This window comes from Salmo salar, chromosome 20, assembly GCF_965601325.2.
Source record: "Salmo salar chromosome 20, fSalSal1, whole genome shotgun sequence".
In the NCBI taxonomy this organism is placed as follows: Eukaryota; Metazoa; Chordata; class Actinopteri; order Salmoniformes; family Salmonidae; genus Salmo; species Salmo salar.
Window position 1 is genome coordinate 74,388,266 of NC_138310.1, and position 19,089 is coordinate 74,407,354.

At 47.4% G+C, this 19,089-nt stretch overlaps 1 protein-coding gene across 1 annotated transcript in view; it reads right to left on the reverse strand.

Moving 5' to 3' along the window:
* Positions 1 to 19,089, reverse strand: part of LOC106591008 (calsyntenin-2) — a 529,723-nt gene that overhangs the window by 58,774 nt on the left and 451,860 nt on the right. The window contains exon 11 of the mRNA XM_082966721.1: positions 18,509 to 18,657. Coding sequence (XP_082822847.1) covers positions 18,509 to 18,657 — 149 coding nt within the window. The remainder of the gene's footprint in view (positions 1 to 18,508; positions 18,658 to 19,089) is intronic.

Here is a 19,089-nt window from a genome sequence, read left to right on the forward strand (position 1 = left end):
GAGAAGACCTTATCCAGTCACACTGTACTGAGGTAGATGAAGGACAGAGAAGACCTTATCCAGTCACACTGTACTGAGGTGGATGAAGGACAGAGGAGAGAGAAGACCATATCCAGTCACACTGTACTGATGTGGATGAAGGACAGAGAAGACCTTATCCAGTCACACTGTACTGGGGTGGATGAAGGACAGAGGAGAGAGAAGACCTTATCCAGTCACTGTACTGAGGTAGATGAAGGACAGAGGAGAGAGAAGTCCTTATCCAGTCACACTGTACTGATGTGGATGAAGGACAGAGAAGACCTTATCCAGTCACACTGTACTGAGGTAGATGATGGTCAGAGGAGAGAGAAGACCTTATCCAGTCACACTGTACTGAGGTGGATGAAGGACAGAGAAGACCTTATCCAGTCACACTGTACTGAGGTAGATGATGGACAGAGGAGAGATGAGACCTTATCCAGTCACACTGTACTGAGGTAGATGATGCACAGAGAAGACCTTATCCAGTCACACTGTACTGAGGTGGATGAAGGACAGAGGAGAGAGAAGACCATATCCAGTCACACTGTACTGATGTGGATGAAGGACAGAGAAGACCTTATCCAGTCACACTGTACTGAGGTGGATGAAGGACAGAGGAGAGAGAAGACCTTATCCAGTCACTGTACTGAGGTAGATGAAGGTCAGAGGAGAGAGAAGACCTTATCCAGTCACACTGTACTGATGTGGATGAAGGACAGAGAAGACCTTATCCAGTCACACTGTACTGAGGTAGATGATGGACAGAGGAGAGAGAAGACCTTATCCAGTCACACTGTACTGAGGTGGATGAAGGACAGAGAAGACCTTATCCAGTCACTGTACTGAGGTAGATGATGGACAGAGGAGAGAGAAGACCTTATCCAGTCACACTGTACTGAGGTGGATGAAGGACAGAGAAGACCTTATCCAGTCACACTGTACTGAGGTGGATGAAGGACAGAGGAGAGAGAAGACCTTATCCAGTCACACTGTACTGAGGTGGATGAAGGACAGAGAAGACCTTATCCAGTCACACTGTACTGAGGTGGATGAAGGACAGAGGAGAGAGAAGACCATATCCAGTCACACTGTACTGATGTGGATGAAGGACAGAGAAGACCTTATCCAGTCACACTGTACTGAGGTGGATGAAGGACAGAGGAGAGAGAAGACCATATCCAGTCACACTGTACTGATGTGGATGAAGGACAGAGAAGACCTTATCCAGTCACACTGTACTGAGGTAGATGAAGCACAGAGAAGACCTTATCCAGTCACACTGTACTGAGGTAGATGAAGCACAGAGAAGACCTTATCCAGTCACACTGTACTGAGGTAGATGAAGCACAGAGAAGACCTTATCCAGTCACACTGTACTGAGGTAGATGAAGCACAGAGAAGACCTTATCCAGTCACACTGTACTGAGGTAGATGATGGACAGAGGAGAGAGAAGACCTTATCCAGTCACACTGTACTGAGGTGGATGAAGCACAGAGAAGACCTTATCCAGTCACACTGTACTGAGGTAGATGAAGCACAGAGAAGACCTTATCCAGTCACACTGTACTGTGGTAGATGAAGCACACAGGAGAGAGAAGACCATATCCAGTCACACTGTACTGATGTGGATGAAGGACAGAGGAGAGAGAAGACCATATCCAGTCACACTGTACTGATGTGGATGAAGGACAGAGGAGACCTTATACAGTCACACTGTACTGAGGTGGATGAAGGACAGAGGAGAGAGGAGACCATATCCAGTCACACTGTACTGATGTGGATGAAGGACAGAGAAGACCTTATCCAGTCACACTGTACTGAGGTGGATGAAGGACAGAGGAGAGAGAAGACCTTATCCAGTCACACTGTACTGAGGTAGATGAAGCACAGAGAAGACCTTATCCAGTCACACTGTACTGAGGTAGATGAAGCACAGAGAAGTCCTTATCCAGTCACACTGTACTGAGGTGGATGAAGGACAGAGAAGACCTTATCCAGTCACACTGTACTGAGGTAGATGATGGACAGAGGAGAGATGAGACCTTATCCAGTCACACTGTACTGAGGTAGATGATGCACAGAGAAGACCTTATCCAGTCACACTGTACTGAGGTGGATGAAGGACAGAGGAGAGAGAAGACCATATCCAGTCACACTGTACTGATGTGGATGAAGGACAGAGAAGACCTTATCCAGTCACACTGTACTTAGGTGGATGAAGGACAGAGGAGAGAGAAGACCTTATCCAGTCACTGTACTGAGGTAGATGAAGGTCAGAGGAGAGAGAAGACCTTATCCAGTCACACTGTACTGATGTGGATGAAGGACAGAGAAGACCTTATCCAGTCACACTGTACTGAGGTGGATGAAGGACAGAGAAAACCTTATCCAGTCACTGTACTGAGGTAGATGATGGACAGAGGAGAGAGAAGACCTTATCCAGTCACACTGTACTGAGGTGGATGAAGGACAGAGAAGACCTTATCCAGTCACACTGTACTGAGGTGGATGAAGGACAGAGGAGAGAGAAGACCTTATCCAGTCACACTGTACTGAGGTGGATGAAGGACAGAGAAGACCTTATCCAGTCACACTGTACTGAGGTGGATGAAGGACAGAGGAGAGAGAAGACCATATCCAGTCACACTGTACTGATGTGGATGAAGGACAGAGAAGACCTTATCCAGTCACACTGTACTGAGGTGGATGGACAGAGGAGAGAGACGACCATATCCAGTCACACTGTACTGATGTGGATGAAGGACAGAGAAGACCTTATCCAGTCACACTGTACTGAGGTAGATGAAGCACAGAGAAGACCTTATCCAGTCACACTGTACTGAGGTAGATGAAGCACAGAGAAGACCTTATCCAGTCACACTGTACTGAGGTAGATGAAGCACAGAGAAGACCTTATCCAGTCACACTGTACTGAGGTAGATGATGGACAGAGGAGAGAGAAGACCTTATCCAGTCACACTGTACTGAGGTGGATGAAGCACAGAGAAGACCTTATCCAGTCACACTGTACTGAGGTAGATGAAGCACAGAGAAGACCTTATCCAGTCACACTGTACTGTGGTAGATGAAGCACACAGGAGAGAGAAGACCATATCCAGTCACACTGTACTGATGTGGATGAAGGACAGAGGAGAGAGAAGACCATATCCAGTCACACTGTACTGATGTGGATGAAGGACAGAGGAGACCTTATACAGTCACACTGTACTGAGGTGGATGAAGGACAGAGGAGAGAGGAGACCATATCCAGTCACACTGTACTGATGTGGATGAAGGACAGAGAAGACCTTATCCAGTCACACTGTACTGAGGTGGATGAAGGACAGAGGAGAGAGAAGACCTTATCCAGTCACACTGTACTGAGGTAGATGAAGCACAGAGAAGACCTTATCCAGTCACACTGTACTGAGGTGGATGAAGGACAGAGGAGAGAGAAGACCATATCCAGTCACACTGTACTGATGTGGATGAAGGACAGAGAAGACCTTATCCAGTCACACTGTACTGAGGTGGATGAAGGACAGAGGAGAGAGAAGACCTTATCCAGTCACTGTACTGAGGTAGATGAAGGACAGAGGAGAGAGAAGTCCTTATCTAGTCACACTGTACTGATGTGGATGAAGGACAGAGAAGACCTTATCCAGTCACACCGTACTGAGGTAGATGATGGACAGAGGAGAGAGAAGACCTTATCCAGTCACACTGTACTGAGGTGGATGAAGGACAGAGAAGACCTTATCCAGTCACACTGTACTGAGGTAGATGATGGACAGAGGAGAGAGGAGACCTTATCCAGTCACACTGTACTGAGGTAGATGAAGCACAGAGAAGACCTTATCCAGTCACACTGTACTGAGGTGGATGAAGGACAGAGGAGAGAGAAGACCATATCCAGTCACACTGTACTGATGTGGATGAAGGACAGAGAAGACCTTATCCAGTCACACTGTACTGAGGTGGATGAAGGACAGAGGAGAGAGAAGACCTTATCCAGTCACTGTACTGAGGTAGATGAAGGTCAGAGGAGAGAGAAGACCTTATCCAGTCACACTGTACTGATGTGGATGAAGGACAGAGAAGACCTTATCCAGTCACTGTACTGAGGTAGATGATGGAGAGAGGAGAGAGAAGACCTTATCCAGTCACACTGTACTGAGGTAGATGAAGGACAGAGAAGACCTTATCCAGTCACACTGTACTGAGGTGGATGAAGGACAGAGGAGAGAGAAGACCTTATCCAGTCACACTGTACTGAGGTGGATGAAACCCAGAGAAGACCTTATCCAGTCACACTGTACTGAGGTGGATGAAGGACAGAGGAGAGAGAAGACCATATCCAGTCACACTGTACTGATGTGGATGAAGGACAGAGAAGACCTTATCCAGTCACACTGTACTGAGGTGGATGAAGGACAGAGGAGAGAGAAGACCATATCCAGTCACACTGTACTGATGTGGATGAAGGACAGAGAAGACCTTATCCAGTCACACTGTACTGAGGTGGATGAAGGACAGAGGAGAGAGAAGACCTTATCCAGTCACACTGTACTGAGGTAGATGAAGCACAGAGAAGACCTTATCCAGTCACACTGTACTGAGGTGGATGAAGGACAGAGGAGAGAGAAGACCATATCCAGTCACACTGTACTGATGTGGATGAAGGACAGAGAAGACCTTATCCAGTCACACTGTACTGAGGTGGATGAAGGACAGAGGAGAGAGAAGACCTTATCCAGTCACTGTACTGAGGTAGATGAAGGACAGAGGAGAGAGAAGACCTTATCCAGTCACACTGTACTAATGTGGATGAAGGACAGAGAAGACCTTATCCAGTCACACTGTACTGAGGTAGATGATGGACAGAGGAGAGAGAAGACCTTATCCAGTCACACTGTACTGAGGTGGATGAAGGACAGAGAAGACCTTATCCAGTCACACTGTACTGAGGTAGATGATGGACAGAGGAGAGAGGAGAGAGGAGACCTTATCCAGTCACACTGTACTGAGGTAGATGAAGCACAGAGAAGACCTTATCCAGTCACACTGTACTGAGGTGGATGAAGGACAGAGGAGAGAGAAGACCATATCCAGTCACACTGTACTGATGTGGATGAAGGACAGAGAAGACCTTATCCAGTCACACTGTACTGAGGTGGATGAAGGACAGAGGAGAGAGAAGACCTTATCCAGTCACTGTACTGAGGTAGATGAAGGTCAGAGGAGAGAGAAGACCTTATCCAGTCACACTGTACTGATGTGGATGAAGGACAGAGAAGACCTTATCCAGTCACACTGTACTGAGGTAGATGATGGACAGAGGAGAGAGGAGAACTTATCCAGTCACACTGTACTGAGGTGGATGAAGGACAGAGAAGACCTTATCCAGTCACTGTACTGAGGTAGATGATGGAGAGAGGAGAGAGAAGACCTTATCCAGTCACACTGTACTGAGGTGGATGAAGGACAGAGAAGACCTTATCCAGTCACACTGTACTGAGGTGGATGAAGGACAGAGGAGAGAGAAGACCATATCCAGTCAAACTGTACTGATGTGGATGAAGGACAGAGAAGACCTTATCCAGTCACACTGTACTGAGGTGGATGAAGGACAGAGGAGAGAGAAGACCATATCCAGTCACACTGTACTGATGTGGATGAAGGACAGAGAAGACCTTATCCAGTCACATTGTACTGAGGTGGATGAAGGACAGAGGAGAGAGAAGACCTTATCCAGTCACACTGTACTGAGGTAGATGAAGCACAGAGAAGACCTTATCCAGTCACACTGTACTGAGGTGGATGAAGGACAGAGGAGAGAGAAGACCATATCCAGTCACACTGTACTGATGTGGATGAAGGACAGAGAAGACCTTATCCAGTCACACTGTACTGAGGTGGATGAAGGACAGAGGAGAGAGAAGACCTTATCCAGTCACTGTACTGAGGTAGATAAAGGACAGAGGAGAGAGAAGACCTTATCCAGTCACACTGTACTGATGTGGATGAAGGACAGAGAAAACCTTATCCAGTCACACTGTACTGAGGTAGATGATGGACAGAGGAGAGAGAAGACCTTATCCAGTCACACTGTACTGAGGTGGATGAAGGACAGAGAAGACCTTATCCAGTCACACTGTACTGAGGTAGATGATGGACAGAGGAGAGAGGAGACCTTATCCAGTCACACTGTACTGAGGTAGATGAAGCACAGAGAAGACCTTATCCAGTCTCACTGTACTGAGGTGGATGAAGGACAGAGGAGAGAGAAGACCATATCCAGTCACACTGTACTGATGTGGATGAAGGACAGAGAAGACCTTATCCAGTCACACTGTACTGAGGTGGATGAAGGACAGAGGAGAGAGAAGACCTTATCCAGTCACTGTACTGAGGTAGATGAAGGACAGAGGAGAGAGAAGACCTTATCCAGTCACACTGTACTGATGTGGATGAAGGACAGAGAAGACCTTATCCAGTCACTGTACTGAGGTAGATGATGGACAGAGGAGAGAGAAGACCTTATCCAGTCACACTGTACTGAGGTGGATGAAGGACAGAGAAGACCTTATCCAGTCACACTGTACTGAGGTGGATGAAGGACAGAGGAGAGAGAAGACCTTATCCAGTCACACTGTACTGAGGTGGATGAAGGACAGAGAAGACCTTATCCAGTCACACTGTACTGAGGTGGATGAAGGACAGAGGAGAGAGAAGACCATATCCAGTCACACTGTACTGATGTGGATGAAGGACAGAGAAGACCTTATCCAGTCACACTGTACTGAGGTGGATGAAGGACAGAGGAGAGAGAAGACCTTATCCAGTCACACTGTACTGATGTGGATGAAGGACAGAGAAGACCTTATCCAGTCACACTGTACTGAGGTGGATGAAGGACAGAGGAGAGAGAAGACCTTATCCAGTCACACTGTACTGAGGTAGATGAAGCACAGAGAAGACCTTATCCAGTCACACTGTACTGAGGTGGATGAAGGACAGAGGAGAGAGAAGACCATATCCAGTCACACTGTACTGATGTGGATGAAGGACAGAGAAGACCTTATCCAGTCACACTGTACTGAGGTGGATGAAGGACAGAGGAGAGAGAAGACCATATCCAGTCACACTGTACTGATGTGGATGAAGGACAGAGAAGACCTTATCCAGTCACACTGTACTGAGGTAGATGATGGACAGAGGAGAGATGAGACCTTATCCAGTCACACTGTACTGAGGTAGATGATGCACAGAGAAGACCTTATCCAGTCACACTGTACTGAGGTGGATGAAGGACAGAGGAGAGAGAAGACCTTATCCAGTCACACTGTACTGATGTGGATGAAGGACAGAGAAGACCTTATCCAGTCACACTGTACTTAGGTGGATGAAGGACAGAGGAGAGAGAAGACCTTATCCAGTCACTGTACTGAGGTAGATGAAGGTCAGAGGAGAGAGAAGACCTTATCCAGTCACACTGTACTGATGTGGATGAAGGACAGAGAAGACCTTATCCAGTCACACTGTACTGAGGTGGATGAAGGACAGAGAAGACCTTATCCAGTCACTGTACTGAGGTAGATGATGGACAGAGGAGAGAGAAGACCTTATCCAGTCACACTGTACTGAGGTGGATGAAGGACAGAGAAGACCTTATCCAGTCACACTGTACTGAGGTGGATGAAGGACAGAGGAGAGAGAAGACCTTATCCAGTCACACTGTACTGAGGTGGATGAAGGACAGAGAAGACCTTATCCAGTCACACTGTACTGAGGTGGATGAAGGACAGAGGAGAGAGAAGACCATATCCAGTCACACTGTACTGATGTGGATGAAGGACAGAGAAGACCTTATCCAGTCACACTGTACTGAGGTGGATGGACAGAGGAGAGAGACGACCATATCCAGTCACACTGTACTGATGTGGATGAAGGACAGAGAAGACCTTATCCAGTCACACTGTACTGAGGTAGATGAAGCACAGAGAAGACCTTATCCAGTCACACTGTACTGAGGTAGATGAAGCACAGAGAAGACCTTATCCAGTCACACTGTACTGAGGTAGATGAAGCACAGAGAAGACCTTATCCAGTCACACTGTACTGAGGTAGATGATGGACAGAGGAGAGAGAAGACCTTATCCAGTCACACTGTACTGAGGTGGATGAAGCACAGAGAAGACCTTATCCAGTCACACTGTACTGAGGTAGATGAAGCACAGAGAAGACCTTATCCAGTCACACTGTACTGTGGTAGATGAAGCACACAGGAGAGAGAAGACCATATCCAGTCACACTGTACTGATGTGGATGAAGGACAGAGGAGAGAGAAGACCATATCCAGTCACACTGTACTGATGTGGATGAAGGACAGAGGAGACCTTATACAGTCACACTGTACTGAGGTGGATGAAGGACAGAGGAGAGAGGAGACCATATCCAGTCACACTGTACTGATGTGGATGAAGGACAGAGAAGACCTTATCCAGTCACACTGTACTGAGGTGGATGAAGGACAGAGGAGAGAGAAGACCTTATCCAGTCACACTGTACTGAGGTAGATGAAGCACAGAGAAGACCTTATCCAGTCACACTGTACTGAGGTGGATGAAGGACAGAGGAGAGAGAAGACCATATCCAGTCACACTGTACTGATGTGGATGAAGGACAGAGAAGACCTTATCCAGTCACACTGTACTGAGGTGGATGAAGGACAGAGGAGAGAGAAGACCTTATCCAGTCACTGTACTGAGGTAGATGAAGGACAGAGGAGAGAGAAGTCCTTATCTAGTCACACTGTACTGATGTGGATGAAGGACAGAGAAGACCTTATCCAGTCACACCGTACTGAGGTAGATGATGGACAGAGGAGAGAGAAGACCTTATCCAGTCACACTGTACTGAGGTGGATGAAGGACAGAGAAGACCTTATCCAGTCACACTGTACTGAGGTAGATGATGGACAGAGGAGAGAGGAGACCTTATCCAGTCACACTGTACTGAGGTAGATGAAGCACAGAGAAGACCTTATCCAGTCACACTGTACTGAGGTGGATGAAGGACAGAGGAGAGAGAAGACCATATCCAGTCACACTGTACTGATGTGGATGAAGGACAGAGAAGACCTTATCCAGTCACACTGTACTGAGGTGGATGAAGGACAGAGGAGAGAGAAGACCTTATCCAGTCACTGTACTGAGGTAGATGAAGGTCAGAGGAGAGAGAAGACCTTATCCAGTCACACTGTACTGATGTGGATGAAGGACAGAGAAGACCTTATCCAGTCACTGTACTGAGGTAGATGATGGAGAGAGGAGAGAGAAGACCTTATCCAGTCACACTGTACTGAGGTAGATGAAGGACAGAGAAGACCTTATCCAGTCACACTGTACTGAGGTGGATGAAGGACAGAGGAGAGAGAAGACCTTATCCAGTCACACTGTACTGAGGTGGATGAAACCCAGAGAAGACCTTATCCAGTCACACTGTACTGAGGTGGATGAAGGACAGAGGAGAGAGAAGACCATATCCAGTCACACTGTACTGATGTGGATGAAGGACAGAGAAGACCTTATCCAGTCACACTGTACTGAGGTGGATGAAGGACAGAGGAGAGAGAAGACCATATCCAGTCACACTGTACTGATGTGGATGAAGGACAGAGAAGACCTTATCCAGTCACACTGTACTGAGGTGGATGAAGGACAGAGGAGAGAGAAGACCTTATCCAGTCACACTGTACTGAGGTAGATGAAGCACAGAGAAGACCTTATCCAGTCACACTGTACTGAGGTGGATGAAGGACAGAGGAGAGAGAAGACCATATCCAGTCACACTGTACTGATGTGGATGAAGGACAGAGAAGACCTTATCCAGTCACACTGTACTGAGGTGGATGAAGGACAGAGGAGAGAGAAGACCTTATCCAGTCACTGTACTGAGGTAGATGAAGGACAGAGGAGAGAGAAGACCTTATCCAGTCACACTGTACTAATGTGGATGAAGGACAGAGAAGACCTTATCCAGTCACACTGTACTGAGGTAGATGATGGACAGAGGAGAGAGAAGACCTTATCCAGTCACACTGTACTGAGGTGGATGAAGGACAGAGAAGACCTTATCCAGTCACACTGTACTGAGGTAGATGATGGACAGAGGAGAGAGGAGACCTTATCCAGTCACACTGTACTGAGGTAGATGAAGCACAGAGAAGACCTTATCCAGTCACACTGTACTGAGGTGGATGAAGGACAGAGGAGAGAGAAGACCATATCCAGTCACACTGTACTGATGTGGATGAAGGACAGAGAAGACCTTATCCAGTCACACTGTACTGAGGTGGATGAAGGACAGAGGAGAGAGAAGACCTTATCCAGTCACTGTACTGAGGTAGATGAAGGTCAGAGGAGAGAGAAGACCTTATCCAGTCACACTGTACTGATGTGGATGAAGGACAGAGAAGACCTTATCCAGTCACACTGTACTGAGGTAGATGATGGACAGAGGAGAGAGGAGAACTTATCCAGTCACACTGTACTGAGGTGGATGAAGGACAGAGAAGACCTTATCCAGTCACTGTACTGAGGTAGATGATGGAGAGAGGAGAGAGAAGACCTTATCCAGTCACACTGTACTGAGGTGGATGAAGGACAGAGAAGACCTTATCCAGTCACACTGTACTGAGGTGGATGAAGGACAGAGGAGAGAGAAGACCATATCCAGTCAAACTGTACTGATGTGGATGAAGGACAGAGAAGACCTTATCCAGTCACACTGTACTGAGGTGGATGAAGGACAGAGGAGAGAGAAGACCATATCCAGTCACACTGTACTGATGTGGATGAAGGACAGAGAAGACCTTATCCAGTCACACTGTACTGAGGTGGATGAAGGACAGAGGAGAGAGAAGACCTTATCCAGTCACACTGTACTGAGGTAGATGAAGCACAGAGAAGACCTTATCCAGTCACACTGTACTGAGGTGGATGAAGGACAGAGGAGAGAGAAGACCATATCCAGTCACACTGTACTGATGTGGATGAAGGACAGAGAAGACCTTATCCAGTCACACTGTACTGAGGTGGATGAAGGACAGAGGAGAGAGAAGACCTTATCCAGTCACTGTACTGAGGTAGATAAAGGACAGAGGAGAGAGAAGACCTTATCCAGTCACACTGTACTGATGTGGATGAAGGACAGAGAAAACCTTATCCAGTCACACTGTACTGAGGTAGATGATGGACAGAGGAGAGAGAAGACCTTATCCAGTCACACTGTACTGAGGTGGATGAAGGACAGAGAAGACCTTATCCAGTCACACTGTACTGAGGTAGATGATGGACAGAGGAGAGAGGAGACCTTATCCAGTCACACTGTACTGAGGTAGATGAAGCACAGAGAAGACCTTATCCAGTCTCACTGTACTGAGGTGGATGAAGGACAGAGGAGAGAGAAGACCATATCCAGTCACACTGTACTGATGTGGATGAAGGACAGAGAAGACCTTATCCAGTCACACTGTACTGAGGGGGATGAAGGACAGAGGAGAGAGAAGACCTTATCCAGTCACTGTACTGAGGTAGATGAAGGACAGAGGAGAGAGAAGACCTTATCCAGTCACACTGTACTGATGTGGATGAAGGACAGAGAAGACCTTATCCAGTCACACTGTACTGAGGTAGATGATGGACAGAGGAGAGAGAAGACCTTATCCAGTCACACTGTACTGAGGTGGATGAAGGACAGAGAAGACCTTATCCAGTCACACTGTACTGAGGTAGATGATGGACAGAGGAGAGAGGAGACCTTATCCAGTCACACTGTACTGAGGTAGATGAAGCACAGAGAAGACCTTATCCAGTCACACTGTACTGAGGTGGATGAAGGACAGAGGAGAGAGAAGACCATATCCAGTCACACTGTACTGATGTGGATGAAGGACAGAGAAGACCTTATCCAGTCACACTGTACTGAGGTGGATGAAGGACAGAGGAGAGAGAAGACCTTATCCAGTCACTGTACTGAGGTAGATGATGGACAGAGGAGAGAGAAGACCTTATCCAGTCACACTGTACTGAGGTGGATGAAGGACAGAGAAGACCTTATCCAGTCACACTGTACTGAGGTAGATGATGGACAGAGGAGAGAGGAGACCTTATCCAGTCACACTGTACTGAGGTGGATGAAGGACAGAGAAGACCTTATCCAGTCACACTGTACTGAGGTAGATGATGGACAGAGGAGAGAGGAGACCTTATCCAGTCACACTGTACTGAGGTGGATGAAGGACAGAGAAGACCTTATCCAGTCACACTGTACTGAGGTAGATGATGGACAGAGGAGAGAGGAGACCTTATCCAGTCACACTGTACTGAGGTGGATGAAGGACAGAGAAGACCTTATCCAGTCACACTGTACTGAGGTGGATGAAGGACAGAGAAGACCTTATCCAGTCACTGTACTGAGGTAGATGATGGACAGAGGAGAGAGAGAAGACCTTATCCAGTCACACTGTACTGAGGTGGATGAAGGACAGAGAAGACCTTATCCAGTCACACTGTACTGAGGTGGATGAAGGACAGAGGAGAGAGAATACCTTATCCAGTCACACTGTACTGATGTGGATGAAGGACAGAGAAGACCTTATCCAGTCACACTGTACTGAGGTGGATGAAGGACAGAGGAGAGAGAAGACCTTATCCAGTCACACTGTACTGATGTGGATGAAGGACAGAGAAGACCTTATCCAGTCACACTGTACTGAGGTGGATGAAGGACAGAGGAGAGAGAAGACCTTATCCAGTCACACTGTACTGAGGTAGATGAAGCACAGAGAAGACCTTATCCAGTCACACTGTACTGAGGTGGATGAAGGACAGAGGAGAGAGAAGACCATATCCAGTCACACTGTACTGATGTGGATGAAGGACAGAGAAGACCTTATCCAGTCACACTGTACTGAGGTGGATGAAGGACAGAGGAGAGAGAAGACCATATCCAGTCACACTGTACTGATGTGGATGAAGGACAGAGAAGACCTTATCCAGTCACACTGTACTGAGGTGGATGAAGGACAGAGGAGAGAGAAGACCTTATCCAGTCACACTGTACTGAGGTAGATGAAGCACAGAGAAGACCTTATCCAGTCACACTGTACTGAGGTGGATGAAGGACTGAGGAGAGAGAAGACCATATCCAGTCACACTGTACTGATGTGGATGAAGGACAGAGAAGACCTTATCCAGTCACACTGTACTGAGGTGGATGAAGGACAGAGGAGAGAGAAGACCTTATCCAGTCACTGTACTGAGGTAGATGAAGGACAGAGGAGAGAGAAGACCTTATCCAGTCACACTGTACTGATGTGGATGAAGGACAGAGAAGACCTTATCCAGTCACACTGTACTGAGGTAGATGATGGACAGAGGAGAGAGAAGACCTTATCCAGTCACACTGTACTGAGGTGGATGAAGGACAGAGAAGACCTTATCCAGTCACACTGTACTGAGGTAGATGATGGACAGAGGAGAGAGGAGACCTTATCCAGTCACACTGTACTGAGGTAGATGAAGCACAGAGAAGACCTTATCCAGTCACACTGTACTGAGGTGGATGAAGGACAGAGGAGAGAGAAGACCATATCCAGTCACACTGTACTGATGTGGATGAAGGACAGAGAAGACCTTATCCAGTCACACTGTACTGAGGTGGATGAAGGACAGAGGAGAGAGAAGACCTTATCCAGTCACTGTACTGAGGTAGATGATGGACAGAGGAGAGAGAAGACCTTATCCAGTCACACTGTACTGAGGTGGATGAAGGACAGAGAAGACCTTATCCAGTCACACTGTACTGAGGTAGATGATGGACAGAGGAGAGAGGAGACCTTATCCAGTCACACTGTACTGAGGTGGATGAAGGACAGAGGAGAGAGAAGACCTTATCCAGTCACACTGTACTGATGTGGATGAAGGACAGAGAAGACCTTATCCAGTCACTGTACTGAGGTAGATGATGGACAGAGGAGAGAGAAGACCTTATCCAGTCACACTGTACTGAGGTGGATGAAGGACAGAGAAGACCTTATCCAGTCACACTGTACTGAGGTGGATGAAGGACAGAGGAGAGAGAAGACCTTATCCAGTCACACTGTACTGAGGTGGATGAAGGACAGAGAAGACCTTATCCAGTCACACTGTACTGAGGTGGATGAAGGACAGAGGAGAGAGAAGACCATATCCAGTCACACTGTACTGATGTGGATGAAGGACAGAGAAGACCTTATCCAGTCACACTGTACTGAGGTGGATGAAGGACAGAGGAGAGAGAAGACCTTATCCAGTCACACTGTACTGATGTGGATGAAGGACAGAGAAGACCTTATCCAGTCACACTGTACTGAGGTGGATGAAGGACAGAGGAGAGAGAAGACCTTATCCAGTCACACTGTACTGAGGTAGATGAAGCACAGAGAAGACCTTATCCAGTCACACTGTACTGAGGTGGATGAAGGACAGAGGAGAGAGAAGACCATATCCAGTCACACTGTACTGATGTGGATGAAGGACAGAGAAGACCTTATCCAGTCACACTGTACTGAGGTGGATGAAGGACAGAGGAGAGAGAAGACCATATCCAGTAACACTGTACTGATGTGGATGAAGGACAGAGAAGACCTTATCCAGTCACACTGTACTGAGGTGGATGAAGGACAGAGGAGAGAGAAGACCTTATCCAGTCACACTGTACTGAGGTAGATGAAGCACAGAGAAGACCTTATCCAGTCACACTGTACTGAGGTGGATGAAGGACTGAGGAGAGAGAAGACCATATCCAGTCACACTGTACTGATGTGGATGAAGGACAGAGAAGACCTTATCCAGTCACACTGTACTGAGGTGGATGAAGGACAGAGGAGAGAGAAGACCTTATCCAGTCACTGTACTGAGGTAGATGAAGGACAGAGGAGAGAGAAGACCTTATCCAGTCACACTGTACTGATGTGGATGAAGGACAGAGAAGACCTTATCCAGTCACACTGTACTGAGGTAGATGATGGACAGAGGAGAGAGAAGACCTTATCCAGTCACACTGTACTGAGGTGGATGAAGGACAGAGAAGACCTTATCCAGTCACACTGTACTGAGGTAGATGATGGACAGAGGAGAGAGGAGACCTTATCCAGTCACACTGTACTGAGGTAGATGAAGCACAGAGAAGACCTTATCCAGTCACACTGTACTGAGGTGGATGAAGGACAGAGGAGAGAGAAGACCATATCCAGTCACACTGTACTGATGTGGATGAAGGACAGAGAAGACCTTATCCAGTCACACTGTACTGAGGTGGATGAAGGACAGAGGAGAGAGAAGACCTTATCCAGTCACTGTACTGAGGTAGATGATGGACAGAGGAGAGAGAAGACCTTATCCAGTCACACTGTACTGAGGTGGATGAAGGACAGAGAAGACCTTATCCAGTCACACTGTACTGAGGTAGATGATGGACAGAGGAGAGAGGAGACCTTATCCAGTCACACTGTACTGAGGTGGATGAAGGACAGAGAAGACCTTATCCAGTCACACTGTACTGAGGTAGATGATGGACAGAGGAGAGAGGAGACCTTATCCAGTCACACTGTACTGAGGTGGATGAAGGACAGAGAAGACCTTATCCAGTCACACTGTACTGAGGTAGATGATGGACAGAGGAGAGAGGAGACCTTATCCAGTCACACTGTACTGAGGTGGATGAAGGACAGAGAAGACCTTATCCAGTCACACTGTACTGAGGTGGATGAAGGACAGAGAAGACCTTATCCAGTCACTGTACTGAGGTAGATGATGGACAGAGGAGAGAGAAGACCTTATCCAGTCACACTGTACTGAGGTGGATGAAGGACAGAGAAGACCTTATCCAGTCACACTGTACTGAGGTGGATGAAGGACAGAGGAGAGAGAATACCTTATCCAGTCACACTGTACTGATGTGGATCAAGGACAGAGAAGACCTTATCCAGTCACACTGTACTGAGGTGGATGAAGGACAGAGGAGAGAGAAGACCTTATCCAGTCACACTGTACTGATGTGGATGAAGGACAGAGAAGACCTTATCCAGTCACACTGTACTGAGGTGGATGAAGGACAGAGGAGAGAGAAGACCTTATCCAGTCACACTGTACTGAGGTAGATGAAGCACAGAGAAGACCTTATCCAGTCACACTGTACTGAGGTGGATGAAGGACAGAGGAGAGAGAAGACCATATCCAGTCACACTGTACTGATGTGGATGAAGGACAGAGAAGACCTTATCCAGTCACACTGTACTGAGGTGGATGAAGGACAGAGGAGAGAGAAGACCATATCCAGTCACACTGTACTGATGTGGATGAAGGACAGAGAAGACCTTATCCAGTCACACTGTACTGAGGTGGATGAAGGACAGAGGAGAGAGAAGACCTTATCCAGTCACACTGTACTGAGGTAGATGAAGCACAGAGAAGACCTTATCCAGTCACACTGTACTGAGGTGGATGAAGGACTGAGGAGAGAGAAGACCATATCCAGTCACACTGTACTGATGTGGATGAAGGACAGAGAAGACCTTATCCAGTCACACTGTACTGAGGTGGATGAAGGACAGAGGAGAGAGAAGACCTTATCCAGTCACTGTACTGAGGTAGATGAAGGACAGAGGAGAGAGAAGACCTTATCCAGTCACACTGTACTGATGTGGATGAAGGACAGAGAAGACCTTATCCAGTCACACTGTACTGAGGTAGATGATGGACAGAGGAGAGAGAAGACCTTATCCAGTCACACTGTACTGAGGTGGATGAAGGACAGAGAAGACCTTATCCAGTCACACTGTACTGAGGTAGATGATGGACAGAGGAGAGAGGAGACCTTATCCAGTCACACTGTACTGAGGTAGATGAAGCACAGAGAAGACCTTATCCAGTCACACTGTACTGAGGTGGATGAAGGACAGAGGAGAGAGAAGACCATATCCAGTCACACTGTACTGATGTGGATGAAGGACAGAGAAGACCTTATCCAGTCACACTGTACTGAGGTGGATGAAGGACAGAGGAGAGAGAAGACCTTATCCAGTCACTGTACTGAGGTAGATGATGGACAGAGGAGAGAGAAGACCTTATCCAGTCACACTGTACTGAGGTGGATGAAGGACAGAGAAGACCTTATCCAGTCACACTGTACTGAGGTAGATGATGGACAGAGGAGAGAGGAGACCTTATCCAGTCACACTGTACTGAGGTGGATGAAGGACAGAGAAGACCTTATCCAGTCACACTGTACTGAGGTAGATGATGGACAGAGGAGAGAGGAGACCTTATCCAGTCACACTGTACTGAGGTGGATGAAGGACAGAGAAGACCTTATCCAGTCACACTGTACTGAGGTAGATGATGGACAGAGGAGAGAGGAGACCTTATCCAGTCACACTGTACTGAGGTAGATGAAGGACAGAGAAGACCTTATCCAGTCACACTGTACTGAGGTGGATGAAGGACAGAGGAGAGAGAAGACCATATCCAGTCACACTGTACTGAGGTGGATGAAGGACAGAGAAGACCTTATCCAGTCACACTGTACTGAGGTAGATGAAGGACAGAGAAGACCTTATCCAGTCACTGTACTGAGGTGGATGAAGGACAGAGGATAGAGAAGACCTTATCCAGTCACACTGTACTGAGGTAGATGAAGGACAGAGGAGAGAGAAGACCTTATCCAGTCACACTGTACTGATGTGGATGAAGGACAGGAGAGAGAAGACCTTATCCAGTCACTGTACTGAGGTAGATGAAGGACAGAGGAGATCTTATCCAGTCACACTGTACTGATGTGGATGAAGGACAGGAGAGAGAAGACCTTATCCAGTCACACTGTACTGAGGAAGATGATGGACAGAGGAGAGAGAAGACCTCATCCAGTCACACTGTACTGATGTGGATGAAGGACAGGAGAGAGAAGACCTTATCCAGTCACTGTACTGAGGTAGATGAAGGACAGAGGAGAGAGAAGACCTTATCCAGTCACACTGTACTGATGTGGATGAAGGACAGGAGAGAGAAGACCTTATCCAGTCACTGTACTGATGTGGATGAAGGACAGGAGAGAGAAGACCTTATCCAGTCACACTGTACTGATGTGGATGAAGGACAGGAGAGAGAAGACCTTATCCAGTCACTGTACTGAGGTAGATGAAGGACAGAGGAGAGAGAAGACCTTATCCAGTCACACTGTACTGATGTGGATGAAGGACAGAGAGAGAAGACCTTATCCAGTCACACTGTACTGAGGTGGATGATGGACAGAGGAGAGAGAAGACCTTATCCAGTCACACTGTACTGAGGAAGATGATGGACAGAGGAGAGGGAGTGTGACAGATAGAGATTATGTAACGGTCAGTGGTAAAGATAGAATTAGCCATTGCTTGCGTACTGTACTGAGGTTGAGATGTGCAGGTGTCTGATGCCCGGTGTGGGAAACTGCCGGGAGTTGATGTAGGAGACCTTCCTCAGAGCAGCGTTCATGTTCTCCATATCCTCTCCCTCCATCACCAGGATCGACTGGGCTGGGTTGAAGTGGAACTGAGAGAGAAGAGAGAGAGAGAGAGAGAGAGACAGAGAGAGAGAGAGAGAGAGCGAGAGAACACATCAGACTTTACCACAGTGTAACCCACACTGAGACAACTGTGTGTCTGAGTGTGTCTAAGTGTGTGTGTACAGCATAAGTGTGTTTCTGAGTGTGTCTGACTGAGTGTGTTTGAGTGTACATCATGAGTGTGTGTTCATTCTTCTTCTCTGTTTGAGGGATCATAAGCTTATTGTGTTGCTCTGGGTCCCAGTGGACATGATGCACTGAGTCTCAGTCTCACTGAAGAGGCTTTATGCTGCTGATACCACAGCCTCATTCACACACAGCAGAAAAGACACTACGCTTCAGGGGGGCTCTCTCCGTTTCCTTTTATCCCTCTGTTCTCCCCCTCTCTCTCTCTCTCTTTTCTCTCATCCTCTCCTTCT